Source organism: Zootoca vivipara, chromosome 14 (genome assembly GCF_965207765.1).
Source record: "Zootoca vivipara chromosome 14, rZooViv2.hap1.1, whole genome shotgun sequence".
Taxonomy (NCBI): Eukaryota; Metazoa; Chordata; class Lepidosauria; order Squamata; family Lacertidae; genus Zootoca; species Zootoca vivipara.
This window is the reverse complement of record NC_142597.1, coordinates 43,247,513-43,272,462: the sequence shown is the minus strand read 5'-3', so window position 1 is coordinate 43,272,462 and position 24,950 is coordinate 43,247,513. Positions and strand designations below refer to the sequence as shown.

Genomic DNA, 24,950 nt, shown 5'->3' with positions numbered 1-24,950 from the left:
CTAGGGCTTGCCGATCAGAAGGTCGGCGGTTCGAATCCCTGTGACGGGGTGAGCTCCCGTTGCTCGGTCCCAGCTCCTGCCAACCTAGCAGTTCGAAAGCACGTCAAAATGCAAGTAGATAAATAGGAACCGCTACAGCGGGAAGGTAAATGGTGTTTCCATGTGCTGCTCTGGTTCGCCACATGACCTGGAAGCTGTACGCTGGCTCCCTCGGCCAATAATGAGAGATGAGCGCGCAACCCCAGAGTCTGTCACGACTGGACCTAATGGTCAGGGGTCCCTTTACCTTTAAGGTGCTGCTGGAAGGAATTTTTTTTATTTTGTTTCGACTACATCAGACCAACACTGCTACCTACCTGTAACTAGATCCACAGTTGGGAGTGTGATGCTTCTGATTACCGGTTGTTGGGAACCGCAGAAGGGGATGGCGCTCTTGTGCTCAGATCCTGCTTGCAGGTTCCCTGTGACGGGCAACTGGTTGGCCCTGGGAGAACTGGACTGGATGGGCCATTGGCCTGAACCTGCAGGCTCTTCTCATGTAACACGTGGCCATGCTCCTTGCTGAGGGCGTTGGGAGTCCAGCAACACGGAATCATAGACTTGTAAAGTTGGCATCTAGTCCAGCCCCCTGCAATGCAGGAATCTCAATACATGACAGATGGCTAGCCAATCTTTTCTTAAAAACCTCCAACGAAGGAAGGAGAGCCCGCCACCTCTTGTGGGAGTCTCTGTTCCGCTGTCAAATGGCCTTTATTGGGAGAAAGGTCTTCCTCGGGCTCCCCATTCCTGATCTAGCAGCGCCTCGGACGCAAGACCTCTCCTAGTTTTTGTGGCTAACTCTTCTGGTATGTATCCTGGGGTTAATGAGATGCTTGTGTTTGTGTGTGGCTTGCAATGGTCTGCTGACGAGTTTAGAATCATAGAGTTGGAAGGGACCCGAAGAGTCATCTAGTCCAACCCCTTGCAACGCTTGCTCCATTTGCGGTGGCCGCTCGCTATATCTGACATGTGTCCATCACGATCGCCCCCGCAAAGTTGCCGCTGATCAGATTCTAAGAGCAGATGAGCAAATGGCCTGCCTCAATTTAAGGCAGCATTGGACATTCTTCTATGCATAGCTTCAAATTTCTATATTTATTTCCTTTAAAAAAAAACACACAGAGAGAGATAGTAGAATCAAAGAGCTAATAGCATTCAATTCTCTCTTTCTTCCAGGTCGCGTTTTTCTGAGTCCAGGGTTCACCGACACCATTGACGGAACAAGTCGTGTTATACAAGCTGTTCTCACCAGGTTAAGGGGGCTGGTTGCTAAAGCACACTTCTGTAAGGAATTTTGCCATTTCTTTTTAATCATTAAACACACTAAAAAGTCACGTGACCCTTCCTCGAGAGGAGGATCTGAGCGACAGTCTGCGCCCACAGCCTCCCGCTGTAAACGAGGGGTTTCAGGCAGCGAAACCGAAAAGCGCTGTCAATATTCTTGCTGCTGTTCCTGAAGGGTTCTTAACACCCAAAAAATGTGAGGGTTTTTAAAAAGAAAGAAAGAAGTGGCCTTGCTCTGTGCCAGATGGGCCGATACATCAGCCCCCATCTCGCCTCTGGCTTAGGTTATCTTTGAAATAATAATCAATCATTAGAAACGAGGAATGTGAAATGCTCCAAAAGGAGGCTGAAATCAGAATGGGGTTGTGGTTTTTTGGGGGGAGTGCAATTGTACAGGAAATAAACAAATGGAAGCCTTCGATAGATGGAGTGCTGGTCCCAAATTAAATAATTAAACAAATTAAATAATAAAGGGATACGGGGTGTATATTCCAAAAGGCCTACTTGCCCATATAATGATGTTAGTCCTCATCCACCTTCACTCCCCTCCAGAAAGGGAAATTTTCTCGTGAAAATTTGGACCCTTAAACCGCTTCTGTACCAGAGTTGTCCATGCAGAAACAAGTCACAAATTTCTGCTCCTGCTTAGGATTACAGAGAGGGTTAGGGTATCGCCTGCCAGAAGCTGATTGGCAGTCGTGGTGTAGTGGTTAAGAGCCAGTGTGGTGTAGTGGTTAAGAGCGGTAGACTCGTAATCTGGGGAGCCGGGTTCGCGTCTCCGCTCCTCCACATGCAGCTGCTGGGTGACCTTGGGCTAGTCACACTTCTTTGAAGTCTCTCAGCCTCACTCACCTCACAGAGTGTTTGTTGTGGAGGAGGAAGCGAAAGGAGAATGTTAGCCGCTTTGAGGCTCCTTCTGGTAGTGATAAAGCGGGATATCAAATCCAAACTCTTCTTCTTCATTGCAAAATGAAAGGGCGCTGTGCAAGACAGCAGGCTGGTTTCTCACCTGACTCTGTGCCAAATACCTTATTTTATATGGTGGCGGTGGAGAACCTCTGGGCGATGCAGGACTCCCCAACTTCCAGCATCCCTGACCAGACTGCCTGGGGCTGATCTGGAGCTGGGGGGGGGGGGGTCCTGCAAAATCCAGACGGGCTGCAGGCCAGCTGCCCAGTCTGATTTGGCTTGCAAAGTGTCACGAGCCCAGCGAAGCGGCCTTAGGGTGTGACTGATTTCAGGCCGCAGTCATCGACATCCAGAGGTGGGGGACCTGTGGCCTTTCAGATGTCAACCCCGCCCGCGCCTCACATTTAAAGCACTATGATGCCATTTTCAAGTCATGGCTTCACCCCCACCCCAAAAAATTATGGCAGCTGTAGTTGGATAAAGGTGCTGGGACTTGTTAGGAGATTCCAAGTTCCCCTCCCAGAGCTACAGTTCCCAGAGTTCACTGCAAAGAGGCAGAAGAGAAAGTGTTTCGTTTTTTAAGAGAGAGGTTTCCGAGATGGGCGTTTTAATACAACCTCCCCTGGCACCTTCCAATATGTTTTTGGACTACAAAATCCATCAGGTTGGCTGAGGCCGATGGGACTTGTAGTCCCGACCCTCTGGAAGGCACCAGTGGAGGCCGGTCTGATTCACTGCAACTGACTCATCCCATTTCTATGCTAGCAGGTGGATTAAATTCAACTAGAGCGACCTATAGATTTGTTTCCAACTGACCTTTTCTTTTCCAAGCACTTGTCTTACTTTCGTTCTCTCCCCTTCAAAACAAACCCTTCTTACATAAAGTATTTTAGATGCAGAGAATGAAAGAACTGACATGAGTTTAGAATTATCATCAAAATATTTTTTATGGGAAGATGGATATATATATATATCTCTGTATGTAAGAAATGTGGGTGTATCCTTGTAACTTACGCAAGCTGCAAATATAACATGATTAAAACTCAAGAGTGGGTTGAAGCTTTTTAATGATTGCGCGAATCTAAAGAGTTTTTCCTGATTTGACTTTGGGCCTTGAGCGCTTTATAGACGTTATCGTTCCGTGCTTGCGTCCTACTCAGAGTAGACCCATTGGCATTAATGGGCACAGCTGACGGAGGCCCATTCATTTCAGTTTCGGTCAACTCCTGAGCAGAACATAGCAAGAGGCAGCCCTTCCCTCTCCGCCGCATGGTTTCTGCCCTGCCAGAGGTTGGCAGCACTGTGGACTCCAACTCCCATCAGCCCCAGCCAACATGGCCCCCAACTGCAAGGGATGATGGGAGTGTTAGCACAGTGACACCTGGCAGGCAGCAGCGTGGCTATCCCTCTCTGAACCGGAGCTGGGTCTCTTGCGCCACCAAGTCCTGGGTTCAAGTCCGGCCCGCACTCACTGATGACATCAAAACACAGCCCTACGCCCAGCTATTCTGGGGTCCAGTTTCTTGCGTCTAAGTCAAACAGGACCCCCCCGTCCCCGTCTCCTTCCTGGACCAACCAAAATGGTGTGTGTGTGTGTGAATATATCCCTAATCTTTAACGGTGAAGAACCGAATCATGACGCCGATGGCCAGGATGATGACGGCAGCTGCAACGGCCAGTCCCCTGTGGATAATCAGCTGCCTTGTAGTCAGGACTTTGCCCACAGTGGAGAATCCTGTCACCGTCTCATCCTGCACCTGGAGCTGGAAGGTTGGCCCGTTGGTCTTGGTGAAGCTAAGGAGGACAGTTCCGTTCTGAGCGTCTGTCTGGCCTGCAGCAGGCGGAGAGGGAGAAGGAGACCGTCAGCTTGGCTGTGGTGCTTTCCTAGATAGGCCTCTGGCATCCATTTCCCGCACTCTGCCCTCTCTCCCCCTTGGACTTCTTCGCTCGCTGTCAAGGAGGGCCAGCATGCGGTCAAATATCCTACCTTTTCTTCATGGCGCGGCATACAAGGTTCCAGCCACGATTTACTTTCAGAAACCATTTCTGTGTATGGTTTCTGAAGCATTGCGCCTCAGTGGCTATAGAGTGTGAGACTCTTCAATCTCAGGGTTCGAGCCCCACGTTGGATGAAACAACCAAACGCAGAGAGTCCAGTGCCGGATTTACGTATAAGCTAAACAAGCTGCTATAGCTTAGGGCCCCACTCTCTTGGGGCACCCAACAAAAATTAAAGGGGGAAAAACCTGGATGTACATTTCCAAAATATAAGATCAAAAACAAATAAAATAGAACCTAAATACAGCAACAGTGTTTTGTGTTGTGTAGGCTCCTAATGGGCCCCGCCTGCTAGCCTTTTGTTAAGTGCAAATGGCTTTAGATACCTATTAGGTCTATAAATTACCATATAGCACAAAAAACAGCAATTTGTTGATGACAAAGGACAGCTGGACATATAAAGGGCCCCATTACCTTCAGTAGCTTCAAGGTAAAGGTAAAGGGGCCCCTGACCATCAGGTCCAGTCGTGTCCGACTCTGGGGTTGCAGCGCTCATCTCGCTCTATAGGCCGAGGGAGCCAGCATTTGTCCGCAGACAGCTTCCGGGTCATGTGGCCAACATGACAAAGCTGCTTCTGGCAAACCAGAGCAGCGCACGGAAACGCCGTTTACCTTCCCGCTGTAGCGGTTCCTATTTATCTACTTGCACTTTGATGTGCTTTCGAACTGCTAGGTGGGCAGGAGTTGGGACCGAGCAACGGGAGCTCACCCCATTGCAGGGATTCGAACCACCGACCTTCTGATCAGCAAGCCCTAGACTCTGTGGTTTAACCCACAGCGCCACCTGGGTCCTCATCAATTCTAAATCTGGCCCTGGCACTGACCCCTTTGTGCTATAGAGCAGCAGGTGGCTAAAACAAGTTTGTGGGGGCAGGTGGACATGACTTTCCCCATTCTGTTTTTTAAAATCAACTAAGCAGTCCCAACAGCATAGACCCCTCCCTTTGCACATGTAGGGTTGGTGTTAATGGCCATTTCGATGCTACCCTTGGGCTTTGAAGGAGGGCCGCCGGTGGTTCCCCTGTTCCTAAGCCTTGCAGTCGAAAAGCAGCCACGCTTCTGATGGTGACAGACACCGGACCTCCTTTGAGGATCAAACAAGCAAAAAACAAACCCGTGTTCCATACCGGAAGACGGAGCAATCTTGGTTGGGACGGGAGCCGAGTTCCAACCCTCCGGGGGCAGCCTCTGGGTCAATCCTGCACGGTGCTGAGCCTAGAGGGCAGATCCAGACAGGGTGTTGATGAGGCACTTTGTGCAGCCAGGGTTTTGGGTGGTTTTTTAAAAAAAGGTTTCTAGGACCCTTGCGCAGGGAGAAGGGCTGCTGCTCAGTGACCGGAGCCCCTGCTTGGCATGCAGAATGTCCCAGGTTCAGTCCCCAGCAGCATCTCCAGGAAGGGCTGGTGTGTGTGTGTGGGAGACCCCCTGCCCCAAACTCTGGAGAGCGGCTGCCAGCCAGTGTCCATAATGCTGAGCTGGATGGACCAATTAAGGTAAGGTAAGGCAGCTTCTATGTTTGGCGCTTGCAATAATTTTCCAGTTTCACACTGGAGTGACTCACAAGATAAAAACAGGGAAAAGAAACAATAGAAAACCAAACTCTCCTTGGCCATCTTATTGTTCCCTACTCCAACATAGCTCCTGCTGTCCAGGTGGGCCTCATGTGGCCCCCAACATTGTATGTGGCCCTCCCAAAGCTGGCCCTTTCTTCCTTCGCCTTTGTTCCTTTTTCACCTGGGCACACCTGTTGGTTCTGATCTGAGCGGCTTCAAAAGAGAATTTGACAAATTCACAGAGGTGTCCATCGGCAGCTATGAGCCAAGGTGGCCATGTTCTCCACCAGGGAATCGGAAGAATTGTAGAGTTGGGAGGGGTCCCGAGGGTCATCTAGTCCAACCCCCTGCAGTGCAGGAAACTTTCACCCAACATGGGGTCGTGAGTGGGGAGAGCTTCGCTGCTGTGCTTGGGCCCTGCTTGTGGGCTTCTGACTGAGCTAGATGGGCTCCCTTTGCCCCGATCCAGCTGGGAAATTATTACATGGAAAATGGAAGCAGAGTGGTCTTCCCTCCAGATCAGTTAATCCGGGACACTTTTGCCTATGGCTCCGCTTGCTGCCAACACACGGCCCCCGACACTGGGAATGCGGCCCCCAAAGAAAAGGAAAAAGCCCCACCCTTTAAGCAAATCTCCCTACCTCCTCAGCCGCCTGCTTCCAGTTCATCCGGCCGATGTAGGTTATAGAGCATATGCAAGGGATAAGGGCGCATATCAACATGCCCAGCCAGAGGCCTGAGGGAGAAGATGGAGAGAGACCACACAGAAGGGTCAACGGGCTATAGGTCAGGGGCAGAGCGTCTGGCCTGCATGCGGAAGGTCCCAGGTTCGATCCCCGCAGGCATCTCCAGGTAGAAGAATAGGAACTCCTTCCTGAAGCGCCAGAAAGCCACAGCCAATCAGTGTGGGCAATACTGAGCTAGACAGACCAATGAGCGAACTTGGTATTAAGGCGGTACCTATGAGTCCCATTTTGGCCACGAAAACCAGCACGATGGCCACCGGCAATCCCACGGCGTAGTACCCGACGGCGTTGAAGATGGCGCCAAGCTTCTGCTTCCCGGTGCCACGCAGGACCCCACTGGTGGTACACTGTGAAGAGGGGAAGAAGGGGTTACAATACGATTGCATCTTACACAGGGGTTAGCTTCTGGGGGTGGCCGGTATGATATATCCAGCCTCATAGAACTACAGTACTCTAAATGCATGGAGAGGGGTTAAGACCATAGAGTAAGCTGTCCTGTCAGGCTTAGCTAGGTTACACACCCTCCGCTTGGGAGGAAGGGTTACCAAACTCTTTGGTCTTTCTCTTCTACCTGACCAGTAAGGAGGTCTAAGCTGGCTGCTCCAAGCTTAGGCCGCATGGCTTTAGCAAGCCATCTTTGTGTTTCCATACAAATAGTTTAGGAACAGTGTAACATTTTGAAACTATACCGCCTGTGTTTTCTTGCTGCTGTATGGAAAAGCACATTAATCTGACTTTGGAAAAGTTTGTAAAGCATTTTAACTTACCGACCATGTGGTCTCTTTCTATGCAAAGGCAAGTGGGGAACGTTGGAAGCCTATATTTCCACACTTTGCTGCATGCTTTGTGGTTTTAAATCTATGCTGGGGGTTTTCTCACCAAAGAGTACTTGCCCCAAACCCGGATCTAGGCATCTGGGGAATTCTTGTTTTATTCTACCATCTACTGTATATCCATTGTTCCCTTTAACCAAATACAAAATACAACAAAAAGTGTATAACAAAAACTGTCCCCATGAGCACACCTGTATCCTTCTGGAGCCAGTGTGCCAAGAAGGCCTTGCCCCCCCAAAAGCAAGGCAGAGAGCTTTAAGGCTCTTTTCTCCTGCTCTCTTACTATTAGTGACTTTCCAGTGTCAAGCCCGGATTCATTTTAAAAAAAAATTACTGTCATTTTAACATTTAAAAACTTGACTTCCTTCCCCCTCTTTCCGCAGTTCCTTAAATTTATTTTAAATATTTTCTGCAAATCCAAATTAATTTGTTCATTTATTCATCTACTTTAAATATATGCTCTTATGAAACTACTGTACAGGCTATTACAATAATCCTGCCAATGTTCTTATCTGTTTATAATTTGTTTGTAAATATTCAACAAACCATTTCCATTCGTTTATAAAAAGTTTGTTATCTTGATGTCTTATTTTTCTGGTAAGTTTTGCCATTTCTGCATATTCCATAAGTTTTAGCATCCATTCTTCTTTTGTTGGGACTGGATTAAACAAGATGAGAGACCACCCCCACCCTATTTCCCTTAGAAGTGGATATACTCACGCAAAGGGCTTCAAAGAGGTGGAAAGCAACGTAGACGGGAATGACCTTTGCCACGAGTTCAACTACCTCCCTATTTGCAGAGAGACAGAAAACAAAAAGGGATACCTCAGTGAGTAGAACATGAGACTCTTAATCTCAGGGTTGTGGGTTCGAGTCCCACACTGCACAAAAGCCTTGCACGGGGCTGGACTAAATGACCCTTGGGATCTCTTCCAACTCTACAATCCTATGATTCTATGAAAGGTTGCCATTTAATTCCAATGAACAACCTGCCTTTCTAGGAGGCTGTTCTGGCCACATCAATGTGCCCGAAATACCAGACTAGAACTGCCCTTCTGCCCCCTAAATGCCTCTGACTCTGCATTCTGCCCCAACTGAGCTCCCAGAAACATTTGCCTTGCTTTATTTTTGTCCATAAGCCAATTTGTCAACTCAAATAAATTCCTCCATTTAATAATAATGATTATAATAATGGTGCAGCTTGTTGCCAATTGTGCATGACAAGAAATTACAGAATTTCATGACTCTCTGCACACACAAATCCTGCATTTTGCCCGTGAAGTTCTCCTTTTACGGCTAATAGTATGAGCAGGGGGATGGGGGATCTCAGACTTAATGGAGTCCCAGTTTCCCACTCCTGAACCCCTCAGCTTATCCCAGACAAGCACACACTCCCTCTGCAGGATGAGGTAAACAACAGCGGCCTTCTTCACAGGGTCGTCGGGATGTCCGGGGTAAAGGAACCTCTTCCACCTCGAGGGCCGCATCCCCTTCCAAGGGCCGCATACCCTCGGTCTTTTATCTCTTTGTTTCATGGGTTCCTAACCTTTCTTGAGCCAGGAACACCTTTGGAAATCTCACAGAACTGTTGCAGTCACCGCAAATATACCCATTTCACAGAAGAAAAATGGGCATCGCTCAGAACACGCCTCCGCCACCAAACCAGGCGAGATGCGTACGCATACCAAAACTGTTGAAGGTGGCGTGAAACTGCTTTAAATATATATTGCGGATGAGGCCTTGATTTTGGACAGTAGTCTGAGAGTTGTTAGGAGACCCCCCTATTCCCCTCATAGGGCTATAATCCCCAGAGTGGCTTAGCATTCAACCCCTCTTCCCAGAGAACCTGGGGAATTGTAGTTCCGTGAGCGGAATAAGGGGTCACCTAACCACCCTCAACAAACTACACTTCCCAGGATTCTTTGGGGGAAGCCATGACTGTTTACAGTGATGTCGTAGCAGTTTTAAAAGCAAAGTGTGGACTTAGCCCCATATTGATGCTAAGTATTATTGTCAGCCTAAAAAACATGGTTTGTGACTTACTCATCACTGGTAAATATATAAGCTAGGACGTCCTTCGTGGATGCTGTCAGGGTGCCCATCAGCAGGAAAAAAAACACTGAGGAAGATAAAAGAGAGTTTAGAAGTTTAAGTTTTTCCCACTGAAATTAACAGACCCCGAAGTTAGTCATACCCACTATTTTGAATGGGTCTGCTCTAAGTAGGACTAGCATCAGACACGACCCAGAGAGTGCAAATAGAAGTGGAGATCACTGTAACTGTTGCTTTCAAAAAGGGTTAATATTTAACCCCCATGGTTGGCGCCCAGCTGTCCTGCAATGCCCTGAGGGGAGAAGTTATGGCTTTTGCCTTCTTTGTCCCAAGATGGGTTAAAACAGGGGTTGGCAACCGTTTGGGGGGCCGTTTTGAATGTCGAGAAAGCGATGTGGGAGCCAGTCACAAAATGGCTGCAAAGGGGAACATGGGATACGATGAAATAACTGCGGTCCATTGCGGGGGGTTGGACTAGATGACAGCTCCCTTCCAACTCTGCAATTCTATTTCTGCAAAATTCCACGTACCTGTGCACAAAATGGAGACCACGAAGGATTTGCGGGCTTCCTCGAAGTTCCCAGCCCCTAAGGCGTTCCCCACCAGGACGCTAACTGATGCACTGATCCCAAATGGAATCTGGAAAGGACAGCGTTGCTTTTGACACCTTAACTAAAGCTTTTGGGATCATAGATTGTGTGTGTGTGTGTTCACAGATGCGGCCCTTGAGAAACCGCCGCCGCCCCGAAAAATACCGCGCTGGCATTCTTCAAAACATACCCATCTATCTTAAATAATATCATGGGTTACTTATGCAATGGGCAGTTTCTGCAACTTTCGCCCCACCCATCTATAAAAGATATATGATATATAGCAGGCATGTCCAACAGGTAGATCGTGATCTACCGGTAGATCACTGGACGTCTGTGGTAGATCACCGGTAGATCAGTGGCTCCCCCACAGAAGCTAAAAAACTTTGGCTTCCCTAAAAAAAGCTCAACATCTTTGCCCTGCACCCCTAAAATGACCTGAACCACCCAAAACGGGGCTTTCCTTCCTAAAAAAAGAGCTCAATGTCGCTTTCCTCTTCCCTAAAGGTTCAACAACTTTTACGTGAACCCCCCAAAACAAGGCTTTCCTTCCTAAAAAAACTCAACAACTTTGACCTGAACCCCCAAAAAGGGGGTAGATCACTGCCAGTTTTTAACTCTGTGAGTAGATCGTAGTCTCTTGGAAGTTGGCCACCCCTGATATATAGCACAACCCTGATCTCCGAGCAGCGAGAGATTGTAAGGTCTCTAAGTTTCGGTTTCCTTGGAATGAAGGTCGCTGGAGACTTCATGGTATATGGTTTTATTTACACATCTAGACAACCTGGGCATCGAATGCATAGCTCACAGCACCAACACATAATGTTATAGCTCTGGGTCCAGCACAGAGCAAGACAAGCTCCTGTCTCTCCTCTTTCTACCGTCATTATTCTAATTATATATCTATTTATACCCCCACGGGGACTCAAGCCAGCTTACAGATACAAACAAGAACCACTAAAAACAAAGAGAGGGGTCATTAAAAAGCAATTAAACACCGATAGGATTTAAACTATATACATATATGGAAACTATTAAAACAATACAAAGTAATTGCAATAAAACGACATCCATCCTTCCCCAAAGTTTGTTGGAACAAAAAAGTATTCACCTGCAACTGAACCTATTGTTCTCCCTCCTAGGATGACTCGGTGTCTAATGATAATAAATAAATACATATTTATACCCCGCCCTTCCCGGTTTAAAAACCTGGCTCAGGGCGGCTAACAGCAAATATAAAACATTGATTAAAATGTGACTTTAAAACAGCGTAAAATACAACATAAAATGCAGCATCAATACCAATAAAATTCTAAAATTCAGGGGACATTTTTTTGGGGGGTCAATAGAAATCAAATGATCACCAGGGCTAACTGGCCAAGTTGGTCCTACTAGGGCCAGCAAGGAGACCAGGGAAGAATTTAAATGTGGGGTCCCATAAAGGATTTCTTCATAGAAAAGGAAAGGGGAAAGGGAATAGAGCAGAGGTCAGCACACTTTTTCAGCAGGGGGCCAGTCCACTGTCCCTCAGACCTTGTGGGGGGCCGGTCTATATTTTGGAAAAAAAAAATCGAACAAATTCCTATGCCCCACAAATAACCCGGAGATGCATTTTAAATAAAAGGACACATTCTACTCATGTAAAAACATGCTGATTTCCGGACCATCCGCGGGCCGGATCGAGAAGATGATTGGGCCGCATCCGGCCCCCGGGCCTTAGTTTGGTGACCCCTGGAATAGAGGATCAGGCTAATCCAAATTGAAGGTCAGGCGGAATAGCTCTGTCTTACAGGCCCTGCATAAGGAAATCAAGTCCTGCAGGGCCCTAGTCTCTAGCCATGTGAGATGGGGAAAGGCTCCCCCATGTTGTCTCTATGGCAACACAGCCCACTCTTTTGAGATGCTGATGAGGGCACTTTGTTGGCCATTACCTTGCAAAGAAACTCTTCTCAACAGTTCAGCATCCTCTTCTGCTCAGACCTAACCTGCACTGAGGTACAGGATCACAGCGACTCAAGGGTATCGTCCGACGAGCCCCACCCTCCCACCCCAAAATGTAACACTGTAATAATTTGTACATGATGCAGCACAGGAAAAGGTCTCACCATGTAGGCGATTGTGGCCACTTCGTAAATGATGGATTGGCACGACAGCTCTAGGACACCGAGGAGACCTAGGTTGGGGGAGATTGAGGGAGGAGAGAAGGCAGGACGTGGGAATCATTGACGGATAACTGTGCTGGGCTTTACACATTCAAAGATTCAAAACATTGCGGCCCTTAAGGCATCCAGCTCTCAGGAGTCTCCCCAAGAATGTGAGCTGCTGCTGAGACAAACTCCTTTATAACCAGGTAGCAGGAAGTTTAAAAAGTAAAAAGTATTAGCCGTAACTTTATTTTCTTGCTCTCCTGTTGTTTGGAAATAGTTGAATGCTGTATACAGGCTGTTAGATATGTGAGGTGATATTTATTTGTCAAACTAATAGTTCCATAACTTCAAATGTTTGTTATGGTTAGTGTCATTTTTTTATTTTTCAGAATCTGTACTGGTACAGTGGAACCTCCTCGGTTGTCAAACGCAATCCATTCTAGAAGACCATTCGACTTCCAAAACGTTCGGCTTCTGAGGCGCTTTCAAAAACGGAAGCAAATTACTTCCATTTTTTTGGCGTTTGAAAACCCAAACGTTTGGCTTCCAAGACGCTTGAGAACCGAGGTTCCACTGTATGTATTACTTTTTCTGTTTGGAGGTGTTGTGTATTATTAACTACATGCATGGTAAAATTCATTATAATTTTGTTTTTTTAAGTCAAAATGGATATATAAAATGTTAGCCAAATTTTACGTTTCACATTTTGAGCTGCAGATTATATGACTAAATACAGTGTGTTTGTGCTATATATATGAATAAAAAGTTCATAAAAAGTTCATAAAAAGTTCACCTCAGATCCTGAGCTGCAATTGGCGCCTGTGCAATAATGTCACCAGCCTAGCCGTGCAGATAGTTGGATCTGGGCATAGTATTGTAATTGCCATGCTCCAATGCGATTGGCTTGGTCATCTGGCCCCACCCACTGCCCATGACACCTCCCCTCCCACTGACCTATCATAAAACTTCCGATTTCGAAGGTCCACCATTCAATGCAGGTCATGAGCATGCTGGGAACAGCTAAGGCCATAAACACGTCCCATTCCTGGAGGCATTCGGTGGACCATCCTAGGATTTGGAGAGAGCGGGGAACAAAGGGAGAAAGAAAACAGGGCAGATTTCCGTTCTATTTTCTGATGAGGCAACATTTGTTACGTACGTAAAGCTGGCAAAGTCACTTAAATAACAGAGTCCCAAGAAAAAAGTCCTGATAATGCTTCACTGAGGGAACTGGACAAAAGCAGCATATAAATTTGAAGAGAACCGAACAGAGAGGTTTTGTCTTTTTAAAGCAGGTCTTGTATACAGCAGAGAGACTTTCAACCAAACAGAGGGGAGAAAATGTCCTCAAAGCTACACCTCCAATCAGGGAGGATCATGCCCTTCCGCGTGGTTGCTAAGCAACACCTCCCCCCTCCTCCCTCTGGGGCTAGCTGCCTTTAACAGAACTAACCCTTGAGTTACAAACTGAATGATCCCTGCGGTCGCACTTCCAACATGTAACTGGGAAAGGAAACTCAGAAGAGACGGGGGCGTTGGAAAACAAGCAGGTTACCTCCCCAAGTTTCAACATGAAGCTTTTTCCATTTGATGTACAGGAAGAGGGCAATGGCTTGCGAATACTGTGCGATGGTGTTGGCCCAGGCAGAGCCCCTGGAATGAGGAAACAGGGGGGGGGGGTAACAAATAAGCAAGGGTCAGGTTGGAAACGTTACATGGTAAAGGTAAAGGGACCCCTGACCATTAGGTCCAGTCGTGACCGACTCTGGGGTTGCGCGCTCATCTCGCATTATTGGCCGAGGGAGCCGGCGTACAGCTTCCAGGTCATGTGGCCAGCATGACAAAGCCGCTTCTGGTGAACCAGAGCAGCTCACGGAAACGCCGTTTACCTTCCCGCTGTAGCGGTCCCTATTTATCTACTTGCACTTTGACGTGCTTTTGAACTGCTAGGTTGGCAGGAGCTGGGACCGAACAACAGGAGCTCACCCCGTCGCAGGGATTCGAACCGCCGACCTTCTGATCAGCAAGCCCATGGCTCTGTGGTTTAACCCACAGCGCCACCTGTGTAGAGCTTTGTAAAACGGTTGGCAATGAAGTAGGGGGCTAGAGACCGATTTTTCTCCCATGATACTAGAACAGGGGTCCTTCCCTGGCACCCACAAGTCCTCTGAGCCCACCCACCCACCCACTCCTCCCTTGGCCATGAAGTAGGGAAGGTGGGGTTACTTCCCCCCACCCTCACTTGAAAAATGAGTAGCGCCGAGGGAGGAAGTTGAGAGAGTGATGCTCTTTCCCTCTTTCTGCTCTGTGGTGCTTTTCAAGTCTCAGGTGAATTTGGCTGGATTTGAGTTAGACCCAAATCCTCTCTTTCGGTGATGTGTGTGTGTGTGTGTGTGTGTTGATCTAGGGAAGGAGGGAAGAGAAGTAATAGAGAATGCCTTCCATAGCATTCACACAGACATCCAAATAAATGTCCCCACATGCCTACAAAGGTTGGCAAACCCCATAATTAGGCCTTAAAGGGGTCACCCTCACTTTCTTTGTTTGGCAGGAAGTGCCAACCCCATTGCATCGTTCGAGTCCATTCCCGAAGATCGCAATAATCGTCTGTGTGAGTGCCTGGAGGCGGTTGGAGGATGGATGGCGGCTAACAGATTGAGATTGAATCCTGACAAGACAGAAGTACTGTTCGTGGGGGACAGGAGGCGGGCAGGTGTGGAGGATTCCCTGGTTCTGAATGGGGTAACTGTGCCCCTGAAGGACCAGGTACGCAGCCTGGGAGTCATTTTGGACTCACAGCTGTCCATGGAGGTGCAGGTTAATTCTATATCCAGGGCAGCTGTCTATCAGCTCCATCTGGTACGCAGGCTGAGACCCTACCTGCCCGCAGACTGTCTAGCCAGAGTGGTGCATGCTCTAGTTATCTCCCACTTGGACTACTCCAATGTGCTCTATGTGGGGCTACCTTTGAAGGTGACTCGGAAACTACAACTAATCCAGAATGCGGCAGCCAGACTGGTGACTGGGAGTGGCCACTGAGACTACATAACACCGGTCTTGAAAGATCTACATTGGCTCCCAGTACGTTTCCGAGCACAATTCAAAGTGTTGGTGCTGACCTTGAAAGCCCTAAATGGCCTCGGTCCAGTATACCTGAAGGAGCGTCTCCACCTCCATCATTCTGCCCAGACACTGAGGTCCAGCACCGAGGGCCTTCTGGCGGTTCCCTCATTGCGAGAAGCCAAGTTACAGGGAACCAGGCAGAGGGCCTTCTCGGTAGTGGCACCCACCCTGTGGAACGCCCTCCCAACAGATGTCAAAAAGGAAAACAACTACCAGACTTTTAGAAGACATCTGAAGGCAGCCCTGTTCAGGGAGGCTTTTAATGTTTAGTAGATTATTGTGCTTTATTCTTCTGTTGGAAGCCGCCCAGAGTGGCTGGGGAGACCCGGCCAGATGGGCGGGGTATAAATAATAAATTAATAATAATAATAATAATAATAATAATAATAATAATAATAATAATAATAACTGAGGGAATGAACAAAAGCAGCACACACTTCGTTAAAGGACCAAAGATCACAATGGATGTATTGGAAGTGATATAATTACCATATTTCTCTGTGCATTAGACGCCCCCATGTATAAGGCAATGCCTCTTTATTATTATTATTATTATTATTAACCCAAACTTAAGAAAGCAATATTTTAAACATCAAATTGAACAACTTTGTTGAGCTTTTTTTGGAGTAGATTGCCGAAAATTATTGTGGTGCAGCTTTCAACGCTACTGGTGAGTCGTGTTTCTTTTCACCACCCGGGTATAAGACAATCCACATTTTTTTTACTGATTATTTTTTAAAGCAAAAAAACCATCGTCTTATACATGGAAATATACGGTATATCTCCTTCAATTTTTTTAAAAGCTAACCAGGAAAATTGAAGGGGACATGCATTTTAAAATGTGGTTAAACATAGGAAACAGGGACAAGGAGGAATAGTTGTTACTTCCACAGACATGATGGAGGCAGATAAGGAGCAAGTAAGACTGTCGTCGTCCCCCACCCCCAAAAAAAACTGTCTTTCAAAGAGAGGCTCGTTCTGGTTGTAGATCTGGGCTTGCTGTTCAAACAACAGCCCTGCAGAGATCTTGATCGTCCAAGAATGTTCCCACCCAAAACCCTTGACTTGATATATACAAACAAAGGATTTTGCAACACATTCCTAGCGTTCCACCGACGAAAGAGAGAAAAAGGTGGGCAGGCGCTGCGCTCAAAATGCAGGCTGGTCCTGCCACGCGTTGCTCATTTACCTAACCCCCATGTGAAGCTGGTAGAGGAAGACATAATTTGCGATCAGGTTGACGATGTTCCCAGCAATGCCGCACAGAACCTCAGGCCAGATGATCCTCTGAAACAAGATATTATTTCAGCAACGAGATGGACCAGGTGTGCTACCACTGAGCTACCAACCCCTTTCCCTAAAATTAAAGCAAGATTCCGAGTCCTCACGGTTCGGAATGGTTGCTGATATTGTTGGCAACAGAGTGCGGCTACAGGGGTGAAGTCAAACCAGCATCGAAGCAGCCTCCCTGGCAAGCAAGACTGGGCAGTGTGTCTGGGGGTGCTGGGCTGCCCAGATGACAAGACCCCCCCCTCAGCCTGGCTGATATGGTCCAAAGGAAAGCAGAGCAAGAGGTTTGGCACCAGCTTAGCTGCAGGAGTTGCCAGAAGGAGGCATGCAAGATGCCATCCTACTATCTCAGGGACCAACATTTCTCTGATGGAAATAGGGATGTCCTAAGGAAAAGCAGGACAGCCTGAGATCAAATCAGAAACCATTATTGCTTCTGTAAATCCAGGACTACCTACCTACCTACCTACCTACTCCTTAGCCTTTTCTTCTCCTGAAGATATCCTGCAAGGCAGCGGAGGTTTAGGACCAGAGTTTTCCTTCTCCTTGATGGGCTCCCTTCCCAGGCGGACGAGCCCCACCTGGCCCTCACTTCCCTCCACAGCAGGGGCAGAAACCGCCACCTTGACCATTGGAACCACTCGGCGCCCTCCACGGATGGTTCTGAATTAAGGGCTGGTTTTAAGAGCTGCCTTAAACTGAGTCCAGCCCATCTTGCTCCAGTATTGTCTGCACTGACTGGCAGCAGTGGCTCCTCAAGGGCTTCCGTCGGGGCGGAGATATTCCCAGACCTCCCTGGAGATGCTAGGGATTGAAACTGGGACCTTCTGCATGCTCAGCTGCCTTTCTTGCCTTTGTCTCCCCAACAAGAGAAAGAGCATCTTACCTGATTCTGCAGGTACCTCATCTGGATCTGGTAAATAAACGTCGCCTGTGGAGCAAGGAGGCATGAATACAATCTGTGATCCAAAGCACATTAATGCTCTTCCCCCAGCGACACATCTATCTTCTTTAAACCTCCTTTTCTCAGAGTTGCCCCGTTTTGGAAAACAAATGGGGCTTTCGACAGGTGGCAGTCCAACCAGTGTAGCACCTGCGCTGCCTCGTAGAAGCAGGGGCAGCGGAAAGTTTGACCAGTTGGGTCACAGCCTGCTTTGCGGCTATCTAGAGCAGGCACCCCCAAACTTCGGCCCTCCAGATGTTTTGGACTACAATCCCCATCTTCCCCGACCACTGGTCCTGTTAGCTAGGGATCATGGGAGTTGTAGGCCAAAACATCTGGAGGGCTGCAGTTTGGGGATGCCTGATCTAGAGGGACAAGAGGCCGGGAAGTGACCCTCTAGGGTTTCAGGCAGGGGCCACTTCCAAACCTACCTGGAGAGAGGACTGAACCTGGGACCTTCTGCAAGCAAAGCAGGTATTCCCAGCACTGAACTGCCGCCCGTTCCACTTAAAGACCCCACTGAGAAAACGAAAGAAAGCAGGATGCAACAGGAGACTTACGGGAAGCGCTGGGATGAAGATCATGACGTAAACCTGTGTGAGCCTGGAGCAAGGAAAACAAACGAGCAAACAAACAAAACCCCAAAATTAGCAGTTTATCCTGCAGCTGGTATTTGTTCCCCAAGTTCCATTACCATCCCTGGGAGGGCATCCCATCGCAACAGCGCAGAAGCTTCCCCACCCCGTGCCCTTGTATAACTCAGCAGAGAGCAAGGTGGTGGCAAAGCAAGAATTAGTTGGCTCTACCTTTCATTGAAAGGGACGCGGGTGGCGCTGTGGGTTAAACCACTGAGCCAAGGGCTTGCCGATCAGAAGGTCGGCGGTTTGAATCCCCGCAACGGGGTGAGCTCCCGTTGCTCGGTCTCAGCTCCTGCCAACCTAGCAGTTTGAAAGCATGTCAAAGTGCAAGTAGATAAATAGGTACTGCTACAGCAGAAAGGTAAACGGCGTTTCCGTGCGCTGCTCTGGTTCGTTAGAAGCGGCTTTGTCATGCTGACCACATGACCTGGAAGCTGTACGCCGGCTCCCTCGGCCAATAAAGCGAGATGAGCGCCGCAACCCCAGAGTCGGTCACAACTGGACCTAATGGTCAGGGGTCCCTTTACCTTTACCTTTCATTGACTCTGTCTCTTCCTATCATTGGTTTTGGCGCCACCTGCTGTTCGGCTCCCTGTCTTCCACCCAACCAGCCCCAGTGGGCACCAGCCACCTCTGGAAATATGGGATGGCATTTTGATGAGGGCAATATTGTGTGTGGACATGGGAATGGGGGGGGGCAGGGACTCGCATGCACGGCGATCAGCCTCAAGTCCAATAAACTGCTGGGTGGAGTTGCGCTTCCGGGGGATTTCCCTTTTCTTTCTCCCCACCTGGAGACATCTGGGTCCTGTCGGATGAGTAAGAGGAGCTGCTCTGTGTTGACGAAGACGGCCCAGCAGGGGAAGCAGCAGAGGAGCAGAATGAGGATCCCCCGTTGCAAGATGGTGCCCACTCTCTTCATATTCTTGCCTCCATACGTCTGGGGGGTGGAGGTGGGCATGGGGGTGGGCGTGGGGGTGAAGGTACCAAAAAAAAAAAACATCATTGAAACTCTCCAGCCTTTGGACACAAAAGGTAACTCACAACAGGAGTTTTATTCACAATATTTCACTGCTCTGGAATAGAAAGAGAAGTCATTGTTTCTCTAGGCAAGGAGAGGAGGGGAGCCTGTGGCCCTCCAGATATTACTAGATTCTGACTCGCATCAGTGTTGGTGCACTGGGGGGGAAATAGATATAAGAGGATAATTCCCTGGATGCCAGGATCCAGGTTTGGGGCAAGTACTCTTTGGTGAGAAGAAGAGTTTGGATTTGATATCCCGCTTTATCACTACCCGAAGGAGTCTCAAAGCGGCTAACAATCTCCTTTCCCTTCCTCCCCCACAACAAACACTCTGTGAGGTGGGTGGGGCTGAGAGACTTCGGAGAAGTGTGACTAGCCCCAGGTCACCCAGCAGCTGCATGTGGAGGAGCAGGGAAGCGAACCCGGTTCACCAGATTACAAGTCTACCGCTCTTAACCACTACACCATATTGGCTCTCTGTTGTGCTGAGAGAACCACAGCACAACATCACAAAACATGCAGCAAATTAAAGCATTGAAATATAGGCTGTTTGGCCTTTAAAATATGCCCTTGTGATTTCCAAAATTTCCCCTAGCGTAGAAAAAGACTGGTAACTTTAAAATGTTTTACTTATAAACTCTCCAAAGGTCAAATTCATGTGCTTTTCAGGGGGGGGGGGGAATGCACAGGCAGTAAAACTTTGTTACAGTGCTTTGTTACAGTGCTGAAAGTTCCTAAATTATTGGTATAGAAACTCAAGAATGGCTTGTGAGAGCTCTGCAGCTAAGCTGTTGCTCCAGCTTAGCCTCTTCACATGCTGAGCTTCTGAGCTAGACTGGGGAAGGAACAAAGACTTGATTACCTAGTTATTCCCAAGGTGAAGGGGAGTGACCTAGTTAAGCCTAGCAGGACAGCTTACTCTATGGTCTTAACCCCTTCACGCATTGATTAGATTTAAGCATACAGGTCTTGGCTGGTGAGGGCAGGATACAAATAAAAGATTTGTTGTTGTTGTCGTTGTTGTCGTTGTTGTTGCTGCTGCTGCTGCTGCTGCTGCTGTTGCTGCTGCTGCTAGAGGCTGGTTATCAGCCCTAGTCAGCCCTAGCTGGGGAATTATGGGAGTTGTAGTCTAGCAACATCTGAAGGGCCACAGGTTCTTATAGCATTTTGCAAGGTTACAAATCATCTACAGAGACTGGATTATAAGGAACAAACTTTACTTAGCCATTTGCAGCTACCAAACTATACACAAAATTAAAACTAGTCCCATCTTCAGAGCTTCCTTTCCCCGCTGGTCTTACCCAGCACTGATTCCCTCCCATCAACCAGATATTCAAGCAAGACATGCCTTGTCTCAGACTAAGTTTCATACACCAGAATTCGAACACACAGCCCCAGCCAGCCATTTACTCACCTGTGATATTAATGTGTCACAAGCTGAAGACAACCCAAATCCAACAGAGATGCCTGTTACATTTATAACCTAGGGACCATCAGAGAGGGAGAAATTAACAAAGAAAAATCAAGGGGATATAATGTTGAATGCTGGAAAGAATCTTATGGTCTGAACCAGGGGTCAGCAAACATTTTCAGCAGGGGGCTGGTCCACCGTCCCTCAGACCTTGTGGGGGGCCGGACTATATTGGGGGGGGGGGAGAACGAATTCCTATGCCCCACAAATAACCCAGAGATGCATTTTAAATAAAAGGACACATTCTACTCATGTAAAAACACACTGATTCCCGGACTGTCCGCGGGCCGGATTTAGAAGGCGATTGGGCCAGATCTGGCCCCCGGCCCTTAGTTTGCCTACCCATGGTCTGGAGTCCAGGAGGTTGTCTGCCTTATAGCAGGATAAATTATTTGTTCATCAAGCCCACTATTAGAACATAAGGAGAGCCTGCTGGATCAGGCCAATGGCCCATCTAGTCCAGCATCCTGTTCTCACAGGGGCCAACAAGATGCCTGTGGGAAACCAGCAAGCAGGATCCGAGCACAAGAGCAACTCTCTCCTCCTGTGGTTCCCAAGCACTGGAATTCAGAAGCATCACAGCCTCCAATGGTGGTGGCAGGACACAGCCATCCTGGCTAGTAGCCATCATTAGCCCTCTCTTCCTCCATTAATTTGTCTAATCCTCGTTTCAAGCCATTCAAGTGGTTGGCCATCCCATAGTTTCACTACACACTGTGTGAAGAAGGGCTTTCTTTTATCTACTTACAGGTAGGTAGCCGTGTTGGTCTGAGTCGAAACAAAATAAAAAAATTCCTTCAGTAGCACCTTAAAGACCAACTAAGTTTTTATTTTGGTATGAGCTTTCGTGTGCATGCAACTATCTGATGAAGTGTGCATGCACACGAAAGCTCATACCAAAATAAAAACTTAGTTGGTCTTTAAGGTGCTACTGAAGGAATTTTTTTATTTTGTTTCTTTTATCTGTTCTAGCGTTATGAGAGAGGGAGAAAAACGTTTCTCTATGCCGTGAATACTTCTACAAACTTCTCCTCTCACTCGCCTTTTCTCTAAACTGGTAAGTCCTTTCCTCACAGGGAAGACACTCCACCCCTTAAACTTTCCAGCTGCCATGCTTTTTTCAGGCTTTCTCATGCTTCTTACAGCTGAGCCACCTGTTTTCTAAACCAAAAAACTCCAGATAAAATAGGAACATGGGAAGCTTGCCCTATGTTGAATCAGACCATTGGCCTGGTTTGGTTGTCTACACTGACCGGCAGCAGCTCTGCAGGGCTTCAGGCAGGGGGCATTTCCCAGACCCACCTGGGCTCTGAATTTGGGACCTTCTGCACTCAAACCAGACATGCTACCGCTGAGCTAGAACCCATCCCATAAGAATAAGACCGAATCCCAGTCCTCGTAGTTCTAAAGCAAACCGATGGATGATTTAAACAGGAGCATAGGAAACTCCCTTAAACTGAGTCAGACCATTGATTAATGCCCATCGAGCTCAATATTGTCAACACTGACTCACAGCAGATCTCCAGGAGATGCTGGAGATTGAACCCGGGTCCTTCTGCATGCAGAGCAGGTGCTCTACTTTTGAGCTACAGCCCTTTCCCAAATTCAAGGCATGCTTTACTAATCCAGCCAAAGTGTGTGAAAGGCCAACAAAGACCCTCTCTGGAAGGAGTCTTCTGCTCCATTGTCTGGCTCTGAATGAGTCACCGTTCTGGGCACACATCCTGATTGGACGTTGACTCATTCAGAGATGCAACAAGGAAACTCTGCAGAGGTCCAGGGACATTTTAAAACACATATGCGCACACGCGCGCACACACACATTTAAAAACACTCACCGCAATGGCGAGAGTGACAGAAGCCAGCTCAACCTTGCCAAGGTGGCCACAGAATATTGTGCTGACGACATGGATCATAAATACGAGTAGCTGGATGAGTGTCTGTTGGGGGAAAACAATTAAAGGAAATTTGAAGACATATAATCCTAGAAACTGTCATATTGTGCTGGGAAGTATTTATGGTGTGGATTGTGGAAAATGGAATGACATAGTTGTAAATTAATTTAGCGGTGATTAAAATCCCGCTGCCCACCCTTTAATATGGGCACCTCCAGCTTGGCAGCCAAACAGGCCTACATTTGGAAAACCAGAGCAGCTAGATAGCTCAGGTCTAAGGTATTGAAATCAGACTTTAGATGGGAGCTATGCAGCAGAGTTCGTCTCCATCAACGTAGCTCTCAGTCAATTTGACCGTGAGCAGCAAGGTCTATAGAATCATAGAACTGTAAAGTTGGAAGGGACCGTGAATGGCTCGAACCCACAACCCCTCAGTGTACTGACTGAGCTATCCCAGGCTGAACAGAGCGGAGACAAAAGCTGGCAGATATCAGCTTTAAGAGTGGGAAAGGTAGTCTTCTTGCCAGCACTGAGAACCGGCGTATTAACCACAGGTTTGGGGGGTCTTACCAGCGGCCCTGCCAACACCAAGATTTTCTTTGCTTCTTGCCAGAAGTTGGAAGGAGTAAGTTGGCATAATTCCCTGCAGCAACTTGGGGCGGAAGCCTGTGGCTCAGAGGCTGAATCCTCAAGAGATGTCTTCTTAGGGATGGACGATGCTCCGAGATCCATAAGCAGAAAGGGACCCTCTTCTCCCGGGTGGGTTCCTTACAAAAACAACAACAGACCGTGATTATGCCTGATTTGTCTGATCCAAGAGGGCACACTTGTCTAACAGTTGCAGAACGGACTTCACTCAGAAGTCGGATACTCGGACCTCCTTGTCCTCATGCCCCTACGATTTTGGGCTAAAGGGTGATGATTAAAGTCTCTCTGGAGCCAATAAAAGATGAAGGAGGGGCAGGCTGTTTGGGCCGGTCTGCCGTGAACAGAGATCTGCAGGAGGCTGGCTCCGAGGACCTGGGACATGTCCAAAGTAACCGTCACAAGACCAGGACATTTGAGAAGCTTTCCTCCACGCAAGGGAGAGCCAGCGAAACAGGATACATATATATCTAAGACTTTAATGCCAAGTCAGGCCCCACCGTCCGTCAAGAATAATAGCGCTCCCTGGTGGCATTGCCCTAGAGTGCTGGAACTCAGAGCCTAATTCGGAGCAAGTGGCTAGCCCTCATGGTTGGGAAAAATCGGGACAAGGCTCAGTGAAATGTCAGAAGCAGGGCAGGTGGGGAGGAGGGAGCGTGTCCAGAGGAGGGCAACCAAAATGGTCAAAGGCCTGGAAACAATGCCTTATGAGGAACGGCTTAGGGAGCTGGGTATGTTTAGCCTGGAGAAGAGAAGGTTAAGGGGTGATATGATAGCCATGTTCAAAAAATAAAAGGATGTCATATAGAGGAGGGAGAAAGGTTGTTTTCTGCTGCTCCAGAGAAGCGGACACGGAGCAATGGATTCAAACTACAAGAAAGAAGTTTCCACCTAAACATTAGGAAGAACTTCCTGACAGTAAGAGCTGTTCGGCAGTGGAATTTGCTGCCAAGAAGTGTGGGGGAGTCTCCTTCTTTGGAGGTCTTTAAGCAGAGGCTTGACAGCCATATGTCAAGAATGCTTTGATGGTGTTTCCTGCTTGGCAGGGGGTTGGACTGGATGGCCCTTGTGGTCTCTTCCAACTCTACGATTCTATGATTCTAGGGAGGGAGGGAGGACCTCCAGCCAAGAGGAGATGAGGACCCTGAGCCCCTCTCGGTACTTAACGAGGCTGAAAGCAAATATATAGATATTTGCCTTTTTTTATAGATAGCAAGCAGACCTTAGACGGGAGCTGTCAAGCAGAGTTCGATTGCAGCTGCTTAGCTCTCGGGAACAAGGTTTGCAGAAGCCCAGAACAAAGATTAAAAAGCGAAGAGTAGGTGCAGCTGGAAATAATGGGCGCGACTAACTTGGTTCCATTGATTTCAGTGGGTCTACGCCCAAGGAAAACATGGTTGGATATAATCCACTGTGTGCATGTGTGTAGGCAGACTGTGTGTGTGTGTTTGTGTGTGTGAGAGAGACTCATACAGAGGGTCAGCAACAAAAATTTGCAGCTTCTGTTCAGTGGGCCAGCCAGCCAGCCAGCCAGCCAGCCATGCCCTCTCTTCGGATGCGCCATTCCATTTAGCCTCCCCACACAAAACTGGATTCTGTGACCACAGAGGATGCTCAGTTTCTTCGCCTGCCTGCTCTCCGGTTCTTCCCCTCTTAGGGTCCTCCAACACCCCTGACACCCATTTGTCTCCTACTCCTGGGTACCTTGTGG

The 24,950-nt window shown here is 48.1% G+C and overlaps 2 protein-coding genes across 6 annotated transcripts in view; one reads left to right on the top strand and one right to left on the bottom strand.

Annotated features, from left to right (window-relative positions):
* Positions 1–3,277, top strand: part of ALDH3A2 (aldehyde dehydrogenase 3 family member A2) — a 34,641-nt gene extending 31,364 nt beyond the window's left edge. For all 4 annotated transcript variants that reach the window (XM_088657768.1, XM_035138916.3, XM_035138914.3 and 1 more), the window contains one exon: positions 1,216–3,277. In XM_088657768.1, the coding sequence (XP_088513894.1) occupies positions 1,216–1,230 (15 nt within the window). In that variant the 3' untranslated portion in view covers positions 1,231–3,277. The remainder of the gene's footprint in view (positions 1–1,215) is intronic.
* A 4-nt stretch (positions 3,278–3,281) lies between these two features.
* On the bottom strand, positions 3,282–23,578 carry LOC118096766 (multidrug and toxin extrusion protein 1). Of its 2 annotated transcripts, XM_088657767.1 has the most exons (18): positions 23,472–23,578; positions 23,165–23,361; positions 22,538–22,639; positions 20,643–20,711; positions 18,997–19,145; positions 18,128–18,170; positions 17,511–17,555; positions 16,524–16,621; positions 13,767–13,864; positions 13,166–13,279; positions 12,170–12,237; positions 10,005–10,113; positions 9,466–9,541; positions 8,143–8,212; positions 6,804–6,936; positions 6,485–6,579; positions 5,418–5,505; positions 3,282–4,063 (listed from the first exon to the last, which is right to left on the bottom strand). In XM_088657767.1, exons 2-18 carry the CDS (start codon positions 23,324–23,326, stop codon positions 3,840–3,842), a joined length of 1,743 nt encoding a protein of 580 aa, XP_088513893.1. In that variant the 5' UTR covers positions 23,327–23,361; positions 23,472–23,578; the 3' UTR covers positions 3,282–3,839. The 2 variants fall into 2 exon arrangements, with proteins under 2 accessions (XP_088513893.1, XP_034994804.3); XM_035138913.3 differs by having other exon boundaries at positions 23,165–23,493.
* Between the last annotated feature and the right edge of the window lie 1,372 nt (positions 23,579–24,950).